The 18,844-nt window shown below is 38.5% G+C and overlaps 1 protein-coding gene across 7 annotated transcripts in view; it reads left to right on the forward strand.

Moving 5' to 3' along the window:
* Positions 1-1,103: 1,103 nt before the first annotated feature.
* MLPH (melanophilin) overlaps positions 1,104-18,844 on the forward strand; it is a 105,141-nt gene continuing 87,400 nt past the window's right edge. For 5 of the 7 annotated variants that reach the window (XM_087885864.1, XM_087885880.1, XM_087885884.1 and 2 more), the window contains exons 1-4: positions 1,181-1,361; positions 7,336-7,463; positions 14,928-15,149; positions 17,848-17,984. In XM_087885864.1, coding sequence (XP_087741990.1) covers positions 7,354-7,463; positions 14,928-15,149; positions 17,848-17,984 — 469 coding nt within the window. In that variant the 5' untranslated portion in view covers positions 1,181-1,361; positions 7,336-7,353. Of the gene's footprint in view, positions 1,362-7,335; positions 7,464-14,927; positions 15,150-17,847; positions 17,985-18,844 lie in introns of all 7 variants that reach the window. The other 2 variants (XM_087885872.1, XM_087885866.1) reach the window with 2 other exon arrangements.

Genomic DNA, 18,844 nt, shown 5'->3' on the forward strand with positions numbered 1-18,844 from the left:
TGTGACTGAAGAATTAACTAAAAACTAACTGTTTTACAACACTCCATATGTTATATATATCTGCATTAATATGTTCCAAACAAGCTTTGCACAATAATGAATACGACAGTGATATCAAAGAAATTCAGTGTACTACCTACACAGAACTTCCTCTTCTAAAGCCAAGTGCTACTAGCATGAAGGCATTCCAACAATGAAGTCAATTTGTATGTTGCATTTGATCAAGGAGGCAAATAGGTTTGCTGGATAGAGAAAGAAGAAATATTGTCAAGGAAGCCCACAGCTTACAGACAGTGAATTTCACATTCTTTTGCTTACAGCAATGAATACTATAAATAAGTTTGTTCTTCTGTTGCCCAGCCCCAAGCACATTTTTAAAGAAAAAAAACTAATTTAAATGTCTTCTGCTTCTCTGTCTGGACTCTTTAAGATCTAAGGAATAACCAGTTCAAAGTATTGTGAATTTCCTATTCCCTCCTGATTTGAAGTGCAGGATCTAATTTCATTCTAAAGATAAATCAATGCAATGTCTGTATTAATTATCCTGCACACATTTACTTATTCAAAAGAATGTTGCAGAATAATATTGGGGAAGGTAATTTTCCATACCTTTACATCCAAAGAAACCTGTGCAGTGTGTCACTTGCGTGGAAACAATCTGAGAACTGGCTTTGCTGTATTTATATTTTAAGGACAGAAGTTGGTGCAAAGAAAAGTCCAGGATTCATCTGATCTAACATCCTGTTTCCAATGTGGGGCAATTGGATACTTCCAAAAATTAAAGCAAGGCATGAAGGACTAGTCTCCCCTGTTGTTTTGTTCCAGTAATTTATATTCAGAACTGCATCGTCTCTGAATAGAAGGTTTCAGTAATCATCATGACCTTTGGCAGGCTCACCCGTATTGCTTTTTCAAGTTCCTTTCTAGTAAAACAACAAAATGTTTCTTTTGCAAACCCTAAGCAAAAATCCCCTTTGGATCATACATACAACCTCTCTGCAACCTTAACAATCGTTTTGTGCAAAACGACTTGCCAGCTAGCCATGCCCAATGGCATTTGGGGGGAAACGTACAATGCCGGGCAGCTGATTAACCGCGGAGCTGGGCCCTCCTGCCGCGTTCTCTGCAGAAAGAGGCAGTTCTGCAGGAAGTTCACGCGGAGTCAAGTGCTAATCGGACCATGTGATCGCTGTGCCCGATTAGAGGTTTGTTCTGGGGAGCTCCAGGCTAGAAGAGAAGATCGAAGTAGTCTAGTGTGGAAAGCATGTGATAGAAACTTTTTGTGTGCGTGTTTTAACAGGATTCGCAGCAGGAAAGAGACAGAGGTCTTGTTATTCCCAGCCAACAGAGATTAGCACCAGGTAAGAAAGAGAATCAGCCCGTGTCAAGTTAAAATGTTGTTTGTTAAACACGTTTGCCCAGTAGAACTGACCGTTGAGCGGCCGGGAGCCTAGATGCGGGGGATCGAGTGAAGGCAAGGCTCTGTGACTGAAAGTAGGTGGCGGGCAAGGAACCTTTGTAGGTAGAGGCTCTGCACCCTTCGTGTCCTTTTTCCTTGGGAACCGAGGTTAACTCTGAAATCCTCGCACCAACTGCAGTATTACACTTGGTAACTAGCATTGTTTTGTAATTTTAGGATCAGAAAAAGGATTAGCCCCTTTTACATAGTAGATTTCAGCTAAACGGGGGCATTGCGAAGAGTATCCAGGAGATCAAAAGTGGCATGTGAAAGGGTCTTTCTGCTCATTTTCTTTTCCGGAAATGAAAAACATAAATTAACTATTACTAAATGTTCATTGTATCAGCCATTTCTAATGTCTCTTGATTAATCAATGCAAAGCATGAAAACAAATCTTTCCCAAGTGCTTTATCTGAAAATCTGACTAGAGTGCTTGGAAAGGCCATCAGCAGGCCCCTGCCTATTTACAAATAAACAAGAAAACTGATCTTGCAAATACATAGCCTGCAAACAGAAAATTGAGATCTAATAAGTGTTTGCAAATCTGTCCAAATCCAATAAGTCTGAACAAATGGCCTGCAGATCCAGTACTTTTTAACTATCATAATAATACTAATTAAAAGAAAATTATTTTACTAAAATCCAGTAACATTTTGTTTTGATTATGAGTTGCAAGTGGAATTCAGCTCTAGAGACACATTCAAGTAGTTTTCTTGGGAACAAGATGGAAATGGTTTGCCATTGCCTTCCTGTGTGTTGTGGATTTTGTTTTTCTTTGTTGACTTGCGGAGCCCTAAAGGCTTCTCTCTGGAGGGACTGAACTGCTAAATTTTCTCATGGTCTCCCATCCTAGTGCAATCAAGAATAGGCTACCTCTTACTACCTAACTGGACAGAGGAAATCTTTGGCATTTTGAGTTGAAGTGTCAGTGGCATGAACTCATTTCTTCTATTCTCTTTTGATCAGCAGAGAAATGGAGTAAAATGAAGGGTTTCCTAGACTCCAGCCTAGTTAGCACAGTCTCAATATGCGTGTGCTTTATTAAACATTGCAAGGCTCTATCCTGAACATGGTTCATGTGAGTGTAGAAACTCCCTCTGTATATAGCTTGGAACAAAAGAGATGCTCATTGCAAGTTAAAGAAAGAGTTAAATGGTTAAGTGTAGTTCACTTACACTACAGTCTAGACTAAATAGAAGTGAGTAACTACATCTTTTCCACTGTAGTTATAGGATGACTTGGCCAATTCCTGGCAAGGAACAGGTTTGTGTGTTTCATTGCATTGAATTATGCCTCTGAGCAGAGAGGACCATTGATCTCCTTCTGTTACATCCATTTAGAAATGGGTATTTAAGCCATCTTTCTCCATGCAGACCATTGAAAATAAACAATGAAGATGAGTATAACACTAATCTAATCCCAAAGTCAATCTGGTGTGTAAATAAACTGTGGATTGATCTTTTCTTTAAAAAGAATGGATAAAATGTCAGCTAGTCATGATAGCCATGACAATGTTTTTATTGGATTTAAAATGATCTGCTAAAGCTCTAAAATGCCATTCTTGGGAATACTGTGTAGAGTTTATATTACAAGAATCTGCAAATAATGGCATAGTACCCACATTTTAATATGCTGAATACTGCATGGCAGAGGTACCACCAAAAATCATATTTAATATGTTTTGTGGAATTTGGACCCATGACATAACTTCTCTTATCCATTATTAACTAATTCTTATCTTCTGTGATGGGAAGGCCACATCTCCCCCCCCCCATACACTTCAACAAAACCAAAATGTTAAATCCCTTCTAACAAATAGAATATCATTGTGGAACATTTAGAATCTTAGGTGTTAAAAGATGCAAAGGAAAATCTGCAACATATGAAATGAGCTTTCCTCTTTGGGGGAAAGTTCTGTTCTATGATAAATAATTGCTATTTAGTTACTCCATGTAGTGTTCAGGTCCAGAAATGCTCATCAAATTAGGAGCAAACTCCTGATATACAGTATATTGTCTGAAGACAATGGTATTACAAACCATAATGATTATTTATTTGATGGTTTGTATCCTTTATTACTTTTACAAATAATTCAAGGTGGTGAACATATCCAACACAACTTCCTTCTCTTATTTTCCTTCCAACAACAAACCTGTGAGGTGGGTTGGGCTGAGAGAATGACTGACCTCAAGTTATCCAGCTGGTTTTCATGCCCAAGGGGGAACTTGAACTCACAATCTCTCACTTTTTACTCTGGTGCCTTAGCCACTAGACCAGTGGTTCTCAACCTTCCTAATGCCGCAACCCTTTAATACAGTTCCTCATGTTGTGGTGACCCCCAACCATAAAATTATTCCTAAAACCATTGAAAATATGTGTTTTCCGATGGTCTTAGGTGACCCCTGTGAAAGGGTTGTTCAACCCCCAAAGGGGTCGTGACCCACAGGTTGAGAACCACTGCACTAGACCAAACTGGTTCACCTTTGCTGTGAGAATGTATTGATGTAATGCAAGAAACTGACTGAGAGCTTTGGAGTTTGCCTGATTCACTTTGGACTGATCATTTTGATTTTCAGCATTGGACAATGGCAAATGTCTGTATTTTCTATTTGGCTTTATTCAGAAAAATTGAATTAACCATTTAACCATGGGATTTTTATGGCAGTTGTTAAGCTATGGGCCAGTTTCCCTGAAAAACAGAAATGCCAGTTTTTTGCAAAACCATCATAAACTGCAGTCATTGACTGTGTATGATGATAGAAACAGATATAAGTGCAATCTGGTTGCCAAGTGTCCAAAGTCCGATCATGTGACTATGGTGGGGTAACCATTGGAGTTTTAAATTTGGGTTGTTAATACCCTCCCGATATGTGCATTGAAACTTCGAACGATGGCCAAGTGACTGGTTTTAAGTTGAGAACTACCTGTAGACAGACTTAACTTTTATGAAAGATCCATTAATTGGGGGTGGGGGGGTGTCTTCTGAGCTTCTCACCTCAAACCTTTTTTTAATGTATCTGAATTTGGTTATTTTAGGAGAGAATTCAATAAAATGTGCAGTCATAGTATGATGTTTATTTAGCCATTTTTTGTTTGAAGACTTTTTGTAACAAGAGTCCTCTTTTGTGGGGAATACCCTTGCTATTGTTTCAAATAAATTATGAAGACTTTGGCAAAATAAATTACAGCTCATTTAAGTGACTGTTTGAAGGTACAATTGCACTGTAAAAAATGATTTATGACCATTTTTTACACTTACAACCATTGCGGCATCTCCGTCACATAATCAAAATTCAGATGCTTGTATGATGGTTGCAGTATTCCAGGGTTATGTGATCACCTTTTGTGACCTTCTGACAAACATAGTCAATGGGGAAGCCAGATTCTCTGAACAACTGTGTTACTAACTTAACAATTGTAGCGATTCACTTAACAACTGTGGCAAGAGAGGTCTTAAAATAAGGCAAAACTCACTTAACAAATGTCTCAGTTAGCAAGAGAAATTTTGTACTACTCTGGAGTGATACTTTACCCTGATTGTAATAAGTTGTATATGTACAGGGCACACCCTAAAAAGAATATTTGCACTATCCAAAATCTGGATCACCAACTAATACACATAGCACAATAGAACTGATTACAAATGAAAATATAATGGAAGCACACAAATATTAATGAGTTAATGGGCCTGCATAGATAATTTGCTGAAGGCTTGTAAAATCATGGAGATGAATTTCTTAGTCAGTGGCCATCTTTCTCCACAATTCTGGGAGTCTTACAGTTCCATTATTTAATATAATCTGACCTAAAACAACAAGGCTTTTAAAACATCATTGCTTTATTAGGTCTGGTTAAGCAGAGAGTGTATTTAATAAATGGCAGAAATTGAAGAACACAAAAGATGGAATTGATATATTTCTCTCTTCGTATCTAAATACAGCTGTTTGGAGTTGAGATGCAAACATTCAACTTTAAATTACTCACCAGCCATGTGTAATATCTCATCAGAAGATCCATTATGGTCTTTATTATGTGCTGTCTAATGAGCAAAAATATATTACACATAACTGCCAGCAACATCTGGCTTCCTGTTGATAAATTAGGTAAATAGGTTTCTTCCTAATCATATCCAAGTAAACAGGTAGATTGATGAATCTAAAAATCAAATTTCATGTGACATTATTTGCTCATTCAAGCAGAATGTTACATATTTATTTGTGTAGGGGCAGCTCCATATTAATAGGGGAAGAACACATGAGTGGAAAAAAATATTTCATAGATATGGTCTCCAAATAATTGTTTATACAGACTTTTCCCCCTAGTACAGGTAGTCCTCGAGTTACAACAGCTCACTTAGCGATAGTTCAAAGTTATGTCACCCCCCAAAAGTACTTACAACACAGTCCCAAAATTACAAATGTTGCAGCGTACTGCACAGGTACAGTATATGTGGTACCTCACTCAACAGTAGTAACTGTGAGAGGGATCTCAGAGTCCTAATGGACAATCATTTAAATATGAGCCAGCAGTGTGCTGCAGCTGCCAAAAGAGCTGTTAGCTTAGAGTTCTAGACTGCATAAACAGGGATAGAATGAAGATCACGTGAACTGTTAATACTACTTTATAATGCCTTGGTAAGGCCACACTTGGAATACTGCATCCAGTTTTGGTCGTTGAAACTCTAGAAAGAATGCAGAGAAAAGCAACAGAGATGACAAGGGGACTGGAGGCTAAAACATATAAAGAATAGTTGCTGGAATTGGGTATGTCTAGTTTGAAGAAAAGAAGAGCTAGGGGTGACATGATAGCAGTGTTCCAATATCTCAGGGATTGCCACAAAGAGGAGGAGTCAAACTATTTTCCAAAGCTGCTCAGGGCAGGACAAGAAGCAATGGATGGAAACTAATGAAAGAGAGAAGCAACCTAGAACTAAGGAAAAATTTTCTGAAGTTAGAACAATTAATTGGTAGAACAACTTGCCTCCAGAAGTTGTGAATGCTCCAATACTGGAAATTTTTAAGAAGAGATTGGATAACCATTTGTCTGAAATGGTATAGGGCCATTATGGTGAACCTATGGCATGTGTGCCACAGGTGGCACACATAGCCATATCGGTGGGCACGCAAGTTCAGCTCCAGCACACATGTGCATGCCGGCCAACTGACTTTCGGGCTTTCTGGGCCCACCAGAAGTTGGCAAATGGGCCATTTCCGGCCTCCGGAGGGTGTCCGGGGGGGATTAGGGAAGGCCGTTTTTGCCCTCCCCAGACTCCCAGAAGGGCTCTGGAGCCTGGGGAGAGAGAAAAACAGGCCCACTGGGCCATTGCTTTAAAGAGAGATAGTTCTCTCTTTAACTCGTCCTAAATAAAAGCTAGTTTCTACATTATTCAGAGAAAACACCATGGATGCTTCCTGTAAATCTAAACAGTTTTAAACAAAATCTAAATGTGAGACCTGCCCCAATCTTATCCCTTAGGAAAGAAAGACCCTCGATTCCATTCGATTAAAGCAAAGGGTTCTTTTACTAAAGGTGTTGGTTGCATGTTTTGAGAACGATGAGATATTTGGGGGTAATCCACATTTTTTTTCAAGGTGCCTGGCCTTGGGATGCTGGTACAAACTGGATCTGGCTGCTCTGGTCTTTATTACCTGTCATTCCCACTTCCCGATTTCCATCACATACACACACAGCTTTATTGCCCTTCCATCTTCCCCCCCTCCTTTCTAACCTTAGATGGTAGGATGCCTGTGAGGCACCAAGCCGAACCAAGTAGAGCTGATACTAAATGTGCCTTGGAAAAAACCCAAGTATCTCAAAATATAATTGTAGGCATGTCCGATTTGATTACATTTATCTTACTTTTATTTCATTTTTAGGGATTTTACTTTCTAAAAATGGGAAAGAAGCTTGACCTTTCCAGGTTAACAGATGAAGAGGCCAAACATATCTGGGAAGTAGTTCAGCGGGACTTTGATCTGCGCAAAAAAGAGGAAGAACGTTTAGAGTGAGTATTTAAAACATAGTTATTTGTCAGATGAAAATGCAAAGTGGGTGTTTAATATGCATTTTCAAGCTGGTTTTTTTATATTGAACCATATAAAAATAATATTAAGGAATATAATCCAAATTATACCATCGCAAATAGTTTATTCATATTTATAATGTTGCTCGTTTAATAAGCTGCTCTCCATTTATTTATTTATTTATTAGTTTTTTTGTTCGTTTACATATACATACATACATACATACATACATACATACATACATACATACATACATGAATCATGCAGTTGGGAAGAACTTTTAGCCAAACATGAAATACTCAACACATTTGAATGCTAGAAAGATCTCTAACAGCCATTGCTTTTTTGGTTTGTTTGATTGTTTTCTGAACCGATAAAAGAAGAATATGAGGGAGAGTGGAGAAATATTTGAAGGACGTCTTATAGTAAGGTTTGATGTGTAAAAGCGTTGTTTGGTTTGATAAAGGCTTTGGCTAGACAGGACACATTGCCATACACCACAAAATATATGTTTTTCAGTGTTGGGCTTTGCCTTGAAAATCTAATGTCAGTATGGGAAATAAGAGGGACAAATATTAAGGAGACAGGAAAGCCCAATTCAGCCTTGTTAAAGATTTTATTTATTTTGTGGGAAGAGTCTGGAAGTGACTCATCAAAATGGGAGGCTCCTTAAAGTATACATTTATATTAATAACTCTACAGTATCCATAATCAGAAAAATAATATTTTCCTATGTCCATGGTGAGCAGACTGTACTCTGAGTGGTTCAGGAAGAGGAACATTTTGGCAAAAAAAATGAGAAATCATTCTCGTCTAATCATTCTAAATCTCCCTGGGCAATTTAGACTTTGTATGTTCACATTGCAGAATAATTCAGAATGGATTCTTGTACTTAGGCTCATAGGCCTTTCTCAAAAAACCAATGGATTATTCTAGCTATCTAGAACTGTTTGGGCCCCTGGAAAGCTGCCCCTTTTGCTTCTACTGTCCACTGACTTTCAGTATTAAGATAGGCTTCTGTTCTTCCTCACATTTTTTGAGAAAAGTAGCAGCCTGAATTATAGACCCTAGATCCTGTATGGAATGCAGCCAATTTATTGATTTATTTTTGTTTGTCTCAAGTACCAGAGCCAACAAAATAGCTTACTGTATAGAATAAATATATGCAATAAGATCATAACCACAATGTCACAGTTTAGTATTAAAGAGCCAAGAGATAATACCAGTGCAACATGTAGAGTACAAAATTAAAATAATTCAAAAGTCTGCTGAAATAAGAATCCTTTCAACTGTTGGCCAAATGTCTTGGCATGGCTCCTACACACAGGGTCTGCCTTGCTTCTAAAAACAAACTCTGGTAGTGATCACTTTTGTGAGAGAAGATACTGTTTTCAATACTCTGATCAGAAATAATTGTGTTTTAGGACAGGGGTCCCCAACCTGTAGACTGCAGCCCATTGCCAGGCCGTGGCCTATTCACAACTGGGCTGCATGAGTGGTGGGCTGGCGCACATGCAACCCCAATCACACAAGTGGCGGTTGCCAGCGCTCACAGCCCTACTTATGCAAGCGACAGCACTTGGAATGTCAGGCAGCTTTGGTGAGTCTGAAGGAGCACAAGACCACAGCCCCAAAGACTTCTCGATGGCAAAAGCTTTTGCAAAGAGGAAAAGCTTGGGGGATGGGGGGGAGAGTGATCTCACACTGCTTCAGGCCTTCCGTCCTTTTGCCATGGAGAAGCCTGAAAGAGCTGTGACTGCACCTCAAAGGTTTCTCTTCTATCTTGTGTGAATGGAGCTGCGCATGTGTGAGCCAGCCTGCTGCTCATATGGCCCAGTTTCCCCCTCCTCCCCAGCCGGGCCGCCAAGTCACAAAGGTTGGGGATCGCTGTTTTAGGAAATAAGTATCACTTCAGCTGTGCCAAAATAGATTTCCACAAAAGCTAGTTCTGATAACTGAGATTTCCAAATACCTTCTACTCAGAGTATGATGTATCCAACCTGAATTAGTGATTGCAGCCAGATCCCCTCTTAATTATTTATAAGCAATTAGAGGCTGCAAATAACAAGAGACTTGCAAATAATCCAGGCCTTCCAACAAATGGCATAGCTAAATGCACCAGCCAAAGAGGAAGATTTTCTTGGCAGGAATAATGATTTGTACATTCAGATCCAACCCTGGAATAACCACAATTCCAAAATTAGTTTTGGAATCTGTATCTCTGCTTTTGTCTTTTTCCTTTCCAAATTAGGTCTCTTCTATCCTTTTTTGTCATTAGCTGCTACCTGTTGCAATTTCTGTGTTGCTGCTCCATTCATGATCTGTTATAGCAGAATATGGAATCATAGAATCAAAAAATCATAGAACTGGAAGGGATCTTGGAAGTCTATTGGTCCAACCCTCTGCTCAAGTTAGGAGATCTTATACCGTTCCAGACAAATGGTTATACAATCTTTTCTTGAAAACTTCTAGTGATGGAGCACACACAACTCTGGGACACAAGTTGTTCCATTGGTTAATTCCTGCCAGAAAATTTCTCCTTAGCTCCAGGTTTGAATTCCCTCTGATGAGCTTCCACCCATTGCTTCTTGTCCTGCCCTCGGGTGCTTTGGAGAATAAGTCAACCCCCTCATCTCTGTGACAGAGCCTCGTGTATTGGAAGATAGTTAATAATGTCACCTCTAATCCTTCTCTTCATTAGGCAAGATGTACTTAGTTGCCTTAACCTTAATTTAACTTAATCTGAATTTGAGAACAGTTCTCAATTGTGCTGAAATATAAAGAGGCTATAGTAATAATAATTTATTAAACTTGTATGCCATCTCACAACAATCAAACAAAAAAATTACAATAAAAGCAATAAAAGATAAAAAGATGGCTAATGGGTTGAAGCGAGGGGTCTCCCTTTTCCTTGCCAAAGGCAGCAATGTGAGGAGCTATCCAGTTCTCAGGGAAATCTCTTACAGGGCAGTGCTGTTTACAGAGGTGTGCTTTCAAAGTCCCAATAGATGACATTGTTAATCAGAGTAACCAATAGGATGCCAATCTTGCAGGATCAAATTGGCTGGCTAGATTGTTACCAACAACAGGTCCTAGGCCATGTACTTTTTCCATCCTAATTGTAGCTATAAACTTGATAAAATGAGGCAAAAATAGTGATGAAATGTGAGATGTGAAGTACCAGATTCCCCTACATAGAAGCAAGATTTTCTTGCGGCTGTTCAACCAGACACCCCTCCATCCATGCCCTGATCTACCAGAATTGGGTAGATGTAATGAATAAACAAACGTGGTAGTTTCCATCATGTTTACTTAAGATGCAGAAGGTCTTTTCCTACCATCTAATTATGGAGCCAGTTAAATCACTAGCATGAAATGAAGTGGGTTTCATGAGTAGACAGATAGTAGGAGCTTTCTTGAGTTACTCAAATAAGTTATTTTCTATACTATAATAAAACAGAATGTAACCTCCTCAAAGCAAAGCCCCCTTTTTTCATTGGGTTCTTTTATGGCTGTAAAAAGTAGATGCAAATGATTTGATAGATGTTACCTTACTACATGGAAAACGTACATTTTAAAGTTCAGCAAAAAGTTAAAAGTTAAAGTAAAAGTTAAAGTTCAGCATTTATGAAATTATTCACATGTAACTCTTGCATACTTACTCTCCCAAGCTGCTCATTATGTAAATGTTCTGTAGAAACCTAGGATTACTTTATTGTGCTGATATCCATAGTCGAAACAGAGTTTCAAAATATCAGTTATTTAGGCACTGATATTTTTCATATGTATAAATGCTTAACTTCTATATTTGACTTGTTGAGCCCCTAAATTAATCTCCCTTTTTGTCTGTGTACACAATGTATTTACTTATTTATTTGGTCATACCTCCAGACATTTGCGAAAACAGAAAAAGCAAACATCTCAATGCACTGTTGCTGGTTAATATACCACAGGAGCAACATTAATAACTATGTATATGAAAATTTTCCAGTTATACTTTCCAGTCCTACCCACCTGGAAATAAGTCATCAAGGACCTGTCCTACAGTGCAAATACTACATTCCTTAATCATTGCCTCAAAGGCAAACAAAAGATGGTGTGTATTTCTAACTGTGCTGAAAGCAAGCAGAAGTCTATCAGACAACCTGGCGGATCTGCGCTGGTAAAATCCAGCTTAAAAGTGTTCATTTATGTGAGATGTTGATTGGAATATATTTTTAGTTCCTACAAACTCAGATGATTATTCCATATTCCTTTACAGGGCAAAGATTTTGACTTCAGCCCAGGGCGGGAAAGGAAGATTTAAAGCCCCCCTCACTTAAGTGCTGTTGACCCTTATCTACCCTGTTTCCCCCAAAATAAGATATCCCCTGATAATAAGCCCAATCGGGCTTTTGAGCGCATGGCAATAAGGCCAAGCGCTTATTTCAGGGTTCAAAAAAATATAGGACAGGATCTTATTTTCAGGGAAACACGTTAACTCTAAGCAGATGCTGATTGTTAGTTGAGTAGATTCCTGTACATAGGCTTTTAACAATAAATCAGTTTAATTGAACCTTCATATGTGGACCTGCTCTTTCATGCCTGACAGCCACTGTGCAAGACTCTTCTGGATTTGCGCTGAATATACTCTGCAGATGCCTAAATCACTATAAGAAAGAAACAGAGCTACCCATGTTATTCTTAGTGGGTCTAATTACCGTTCAAAATTTGTGACTCAGGCATATTCTCATTCAGCAATTAAGAACCTTCAAGAGGAAGCCCCTAATTTGAATCTTACTTCTGCTAATATGACCTTGGAAGCTGTATTTTTTTACCCTTGGCCACCCACCAACTTAGTAAACAAGACAAAATTGATGATGATGATGATAGTTTATCACATAGGGCAATAATGATATCAAGAAAGTTTATGAACTTCTAAGTATTTGTTTTACAGGAAAATGTCACAAAAGATAGATTCACCAGATTTCTTCAGAGGATGTCTGCTTTATACTTTGAGATCTGTGGATTTAGAGTATGATGTAGTTAGTAATCATGTTCCATGGGAAACCCAATTTTCTCTCCTTTAGTCTAGATGACTAAGCTAAATAAATGAATGTCATTTTAAAGTAATACCCAAATGCAGTCTCTTGTTCCCACACATTCTTTGATGTGCTAAGCTACAGAGTTGGTACCTAACAAGTTAAAAAGCAAATGTAAATCTCAGGCCCAAGTGGAGGGATTGTTTCAGTGGCTTCTGTCTAGGTGTTTCTCACTCTTAGCAATTTTAAGAAGCATGGATTTCAACTCCCAGAATTCCCCAGCCAGCAGGAATTAAAATCCACATATTTTAAAATTGCCATGGTTGAGAAATACTCATCTGTCTGGATTAGTCTCCCTTTCCCTTCTAGTGTACTAAAGCCAACGCTTAAAAGTAATTCAAAATCTATGCAGAATTACATCTATGGAGATTCTCTGTGATTTTGAGAGTTCAGCTTTACATGCACAGCTCGGTGGTATCTGCCCAACCTTTGCAAACCTTAAAAACTTAAATTGAACCTGTCTACAACTTCGGGGATGACTAGGAAATGCCAGGCTTGTACACTATAAAAAAAAAATCCAGAAGGAAACTATTCTTGTTTTCTTATAGAAAAAAACTAGTTAGATATAACTATTAAACCATTAGGAGTATAGTATTTGGAGAAACAATATGAAAATTTTAAAGTGTTCTTGCTATAAGAAATATGGAGTGTGTGCTTGGAATGATTATGTTGTTGTAGGATTCTGTGGAATATTTTAGGGGAAGTCTCTTTATTCAGTTGATACCACAGAATAACAATAACCCAATTAGTGTAATTCCTGAGTCCCAAGAAATCAGATTCAGTCAGTGGCTTTGTTTACAAATTAAACAGTATGAATATAGAAGTTCAACTGTCATGAAGGCAAGAAAGGATGATTCTGTCTGTCTTCTGAAAATGGCTCATAGGTGGGACGGAAACTACTGCATTCCTGTGTTGTGCCTCCAGATGACAAAGCCATTCCAAAAATGATATTGTAGGGTCTAGAACTACTCGCCGTAGCCGGCTCATTGCCGCCAGTTGCCATTGCCAGCAGATCACTAAGTGTTTTTGGTAGTACTGACTACAATGGGACAATTCGACGTGGCCAGCTCAGCAGGGTCAGCTTACCGCAGCCAACTTGTCAGCACCAAGTCGCCTCTGCCAACTCACCACTGCCAAATCACCATATGACAACTCCATATTGCCAACTCGCTGCGGGGACAATTCGCCGTGGGCAGCCGGAGGGAGAGCCGAGCAAGTGATGGACAGAGCAGTGGCCTTTTTTTTTCCACACCCCCTGCTGCCACTCTGCGCTCTTCCCTTCTGCTCCCTCAGCCACTTGCCCAGCTCTGCCTCCAGCTGCCCACAGCGAGCTGTCCCCACGGTGAGTTAGCTGTGTGAGTTGTCCTACAGCGATTTGGCAGTGGCAAGCTGGCAGAGGCAACTTGGTGGTGGCAAGCTGTCTGCAATAAACTGGCCCTGCCGAGCTGACCACACTGAGTTGTCCCATTGTAGTCAGTATTATCAAAAACAATTAAAGATCCAGCAGGATTCACAGATTTGTATTTTGGAAGAGAGAAGTAAGGAAAGTACTAGATCACGGGTGTCAAAATCAATCACATTACATTTTTTGCTTTTGCGGAGCCGGGGTGGGCGTAGCCTGCGCAGGGAGGGAGTGTGCTTGGATGGTGGGTTGGAGATGGTCCTTGATGTCGTGGGTTGTCAGTGTCATCTCCCTTGAGCTCTCCTGAAGCCTTTAGTTGGACTGATGGTTTCTAACATCCCCCTCCCCCCTCCAAAGAGAAAGCAACAGAAAGTGGCTCCAGAGCAGGGGCTCAAACAGAAAGACAAGGTAAAAAGAGAGTATTTGGTGAATAAATAAAAAGGTGTAGTTTGGGAGGGAAGTAAATTTAATAGGGGGTAGTATGAAATTGATTTTTAGTAGAATGTTTTAATTCTTTTTTTTTTTAAGCCTTCTTAGGTAGATATAATATGTACAGTATACCTTCATATACAGAAGCCGGAAAATCCTGGTCCTATCAATGTATGAAAATTCTGATCCTTAAGGAAAAAAATTAACAAAATTTAAACTGTAGGTTGCAGAAAGCTGTCCACTGCTGCTCTGTTTCACATAAGGAATTTGAATTTTAAGTGCCCCATTATGAATGAATAATTCACCTTCTCTCATATTTTTATCTGATTAAATATCAAAAGCTTTTTTTGATACCATTTACTTAAATATACAATATGGATATTATTAATGTTATTATTACCGATTCCATTTATTATGGCCACCCACTCTAGAAGACTCTGGAGGGCTTGCAGTATTCAGAAATGCATGCCTATATGTGAGTGTGTGTACTGTGTGATAAACAGATGACAGTGTTTATTTATTTCTACCCAAAGGGATCTAAAATGCAAAATTGAAAAAGAAAGCACTAAGCGGGAGCTATTGTCCAGTCAATCCCACCTCAACGAAACACTCTGTATCCATTGCCTGCAACCCTTTAAGTTTCTATTAAACAGCAAACGCCAGTGCTTGGACTGCCACTTGTACATATGCAAAAGTTGCAGCCAGTACAACAAAAAGGAGCAAGGTTGGATGTGTGATCCATGCCGCCTAGTTAGGTAAGTGGATTAGACAAGAGTTTTGTCATCTCCTTTCTTTATTACAGTTCTGTCTACATATTAAGTGGTAACTTTGTTAAACTTTTTTTTTTTTTAATTTGATTTATATGCCGCCCTTCTCCGAAGACTCAGGGCGGCTTACAATGTGCTCAGCAATAGCCTTCATCCTTTTGTATATTTATACAAAGTCAGCTTATTGCCCCCACAACTGGGTCCTCAATTTACCTACCTTAGAAAGGATGGAAGGCTGAGTCGACCTTGAGCCTTGGCGAGATTCGAACCCTGCAGTAATTGCAGGCAGCTGGTCTTAATAACCAGCTTAATAACAGGGTGCCTTAAACCCCTTACTACCAAGGCTCTTAACTTTTAAATTTCTCATGTGAAGCATAGCTTTCATGACTTAGCAAGTCTTACAAGAATATTGTGTTTAGTTTGGTTAGTTTTGGTTCATTTGAACCAATTGAATCCTGTTAGTAATACTGTATATCCAGAACTGAGAACTAGTCATGATGAGAGAAAAATTATGAAACCTGCATGGTGATGGATTGCAAACTATACCCTTTTATCCTTGTGGCCCAGTGCTGAATGCAACTATATAAAATTTGTGTCATGCTGTTACAACGTATGTTTCATCACTTGTTATCCCTTCTCTCTCTGGACATCTGTGAGAGTAGAAATTAGAGGAAGGAATGGACGGCGGGGGGGGGGAGATACTAATATCAACATCTTCCATTATTAAGAGGAGACTCTTAAACTATAATTATCCAAAGGACACAACACATAGGATTATTCCTTGGATGTTTATTGTAATAGCCTTATAAATATGTTATGCTGAAAGATAGTGATCTCTGCAAAGATAACCGTAAATTGAGACATTGTTTTCTTTCTTTTTTTTAAGCTCCTTAGCTCCTTGTACTCATCTAAAAGCAAATTAGCTTGAAGCTGCTTTTTTTTCCCATTCTTAGAATATGAGAGTTTGATCTACTTTCTAGATTGGCAAATTTATTTATTTATTTTATTTTATTTTATTGAATTTCTATACCGCCCTACTCCCGAAGGACTCAGGGCGGTGCACAGCCATGAGATAAAACACATAAATATACAAAATTTAAGATCAAATAAAATGAATTAAATAAATTTGGCTGAATTAATACTAATTAAAAACCCATAATTTTAAAATACATTTAAAAATTTTAAAATTTACAGTTTAAAGGGAGAAGAATTAGGCGAGGCCGGCTTGATAAAATAAAAGCGTCTTCAACTCGCGGCGGAAGGTGCGCAGATCCGGAATCCTCCGTATCTCTGGGGGGAGCTCATTCCAGATCGTCGGGGCCCCCACAGAGAAGGCTCTCCCCCTGGGGGCCGACAGCCGACATTGTTTGGCCGACGGCACCTGGAGGAGCCCCTCTCTGTGGGAGCGTACTGGTCGGTGGGAGGCTGTTGATGGTAGTAGGCGGTCCCGTAAGTAACCAGGTCCTAAGCCATGGAGCGCTTTAAAGGTGGTAACCAGCACCTTGAAGCGCACCCGGAAGACCACCGGGAGCCAGTGCAGCTCGCGCAGGAGAGGTGTTACATGGGAGCTCCATGTTGCTCCCATAACCACCCGCGCGGCCGCACTCTGCGCCAGTTGGAGCCTCCGGGTGCACCTCAAGGGGAGCCCCATGTAGAGAGCGTTACAATATTTAACACTATGTTAAAAAATGTTTTAAAAGATATGTTTAATGCAGTATTTTTAAAAGTTAAATGTGCAAAGATAAGAGCTGTGCCTTGTCCTTTTTTTGGTCTTTTAAATTGCTAAAACAATAAACATTTAAAAATATTTTTAAAACCTCTATTTTTCATGGATTTTCCACTGTTATTTATGGACAATACTTCTGTTTTATCTGCCTCTTCTGCTATACTTTAGCAGCCATTTTCTTTTTGTTTCTTACTTCCTTGACCATCAAAAACTAGTAATACTAAGTAACTAATCAGATTTACCCTAATTCCTATAGCAACATCATTGCCATGATAGGCCTTAATTGATGAGTATTATTCATATGATCTGTATAGAAACACACAGGACTATTCCTTATTTAAAGAATACCAAATGTGGGACATTAGAACTTTTCTGAACAATGGCTCCTACTTTCTGACTCAATACCACATTATCTTATTTCAAGACTAAAGGCAATTCTCTTTACCTAGAATAATTTTGAGAAAATACAACCTTATGTTTGCATTATTCATACACAGATAACTAATGCATTGTATAAAAAAAAAACTTTAATCTGGATGCATGTACCTTGAGCCAAAAGTGTGAAGAAAAATGCGAGTAGCTCGTTCTTTAAAGAGTTCCTTCTTAAAATGAGAACAGTCAATATGTGAATTGTATTTATTTATTTAATTAATTAATTACTTTTTATGTCACCATCTCCCTTTTAAGGCAACTTCGGGTTGCCTTGCAGGTTATTCAAGAACAGCAGGACCCTGTTTTTTCTATTTAGATGACTACCCTGAATTTTCTATTTAGATGACTACCCTGAATAGGAGTAATGTATTGACAGTGCTCGGGTTTATTAGTTATATTTGAAAGCATTATCATTTTCTAGAATATTTTCAGTCTTCCTCACTGAAACCAGTCAGGATATTTTAACTGATAGAAAATTTGGAAGAATCGATCCTGGCTAACGTGTACTGTCTCTCATCTCTTGGGCAGGATTGTCAAAACTGGATCACTGGAATGGTATTATGAACATGTCAGAACTCGGTTCAAGCATTTTGGAAGTGCTAAGGTGATGCGATCTCTATATGGAAGGATGTCGCGTGGACAGAAAACAAATTCTACTTTGCTTGGTATGAGCTATGGTCTTAGTGAGATCTTCTCAGTAACTTTCTTTAGAGAGTTTGGAAAATTCTATAAACCACTGGATACCGAATTAAATAACACATCACTATAATTATCTCTGAATAACTGCAGTCTATTTCCACATATTACATTACTCTCAGGCCAAAGAATGTGGTTTTCCAGCTGGTTTGATCCCCATCAACTTTGTTTTAGAAAGTTAATCACCACTGGGAAATGATTTGGAAATAATGAGTTGGAATGAGTTATTTGATAGTTAGTTCATTCTAAAATTAGGGATATCCATTTGAAAGTAAAAAAGACCCACTATTCTAAAGATAATAATATGAAAAAATTGAAAGAATAAGTTGTAAAAGTGAAAATACCAACTAAGTGTTTGATGGTCTTTCATGTTTTCCAACATTCAGACTTGGTATGCCGTGCTAGGAGAGATAATGATAATATATGGAGAGATAATACAATGTCACTTTCTTGATTGCTTCAAATAAAGTTTGTGACACAATCATACTGCCTCTAATATAGTAATTGAGAGTGTCTAATTACGGTATGAGCTCCAGTGTTTACTCTTACCTATCCTTTTGATTAGTAAAACTAGGAACATTCTGTTCTAAAGAATCACTGATTTCTACCATCCTTTTTTCTCAATGACCACAGAATAATTACCAGAAATAATACAACTAAAAATTGTATCAAAAATATACTTGATTGATAAGCAGGAGTTTCTAATCAACAACATTGCAAACCATAAGAAGTTATCATTATGACGTTATGCTTTTTTATTGAAGAGAAGCATTCTTCTGTTGTAAATATAGTAGGCCTGTATATGATGGCAAGGGAAGAAAATGCTTCA

This window comes from Pantherophis guttatus, chromosome 1, assembly GCF_059756535.1.
Source record: "Pantherophis guttatus breed Tessera chromosome 1, ASM5975653v1, whole genome shotgun sequence".
Lineage (NCBI taxonomy): Eukaryota > Metazoa > Chordata > Lepidosauria > Squamata > Colubridae > Pantherophis > Pantherophis guttatus.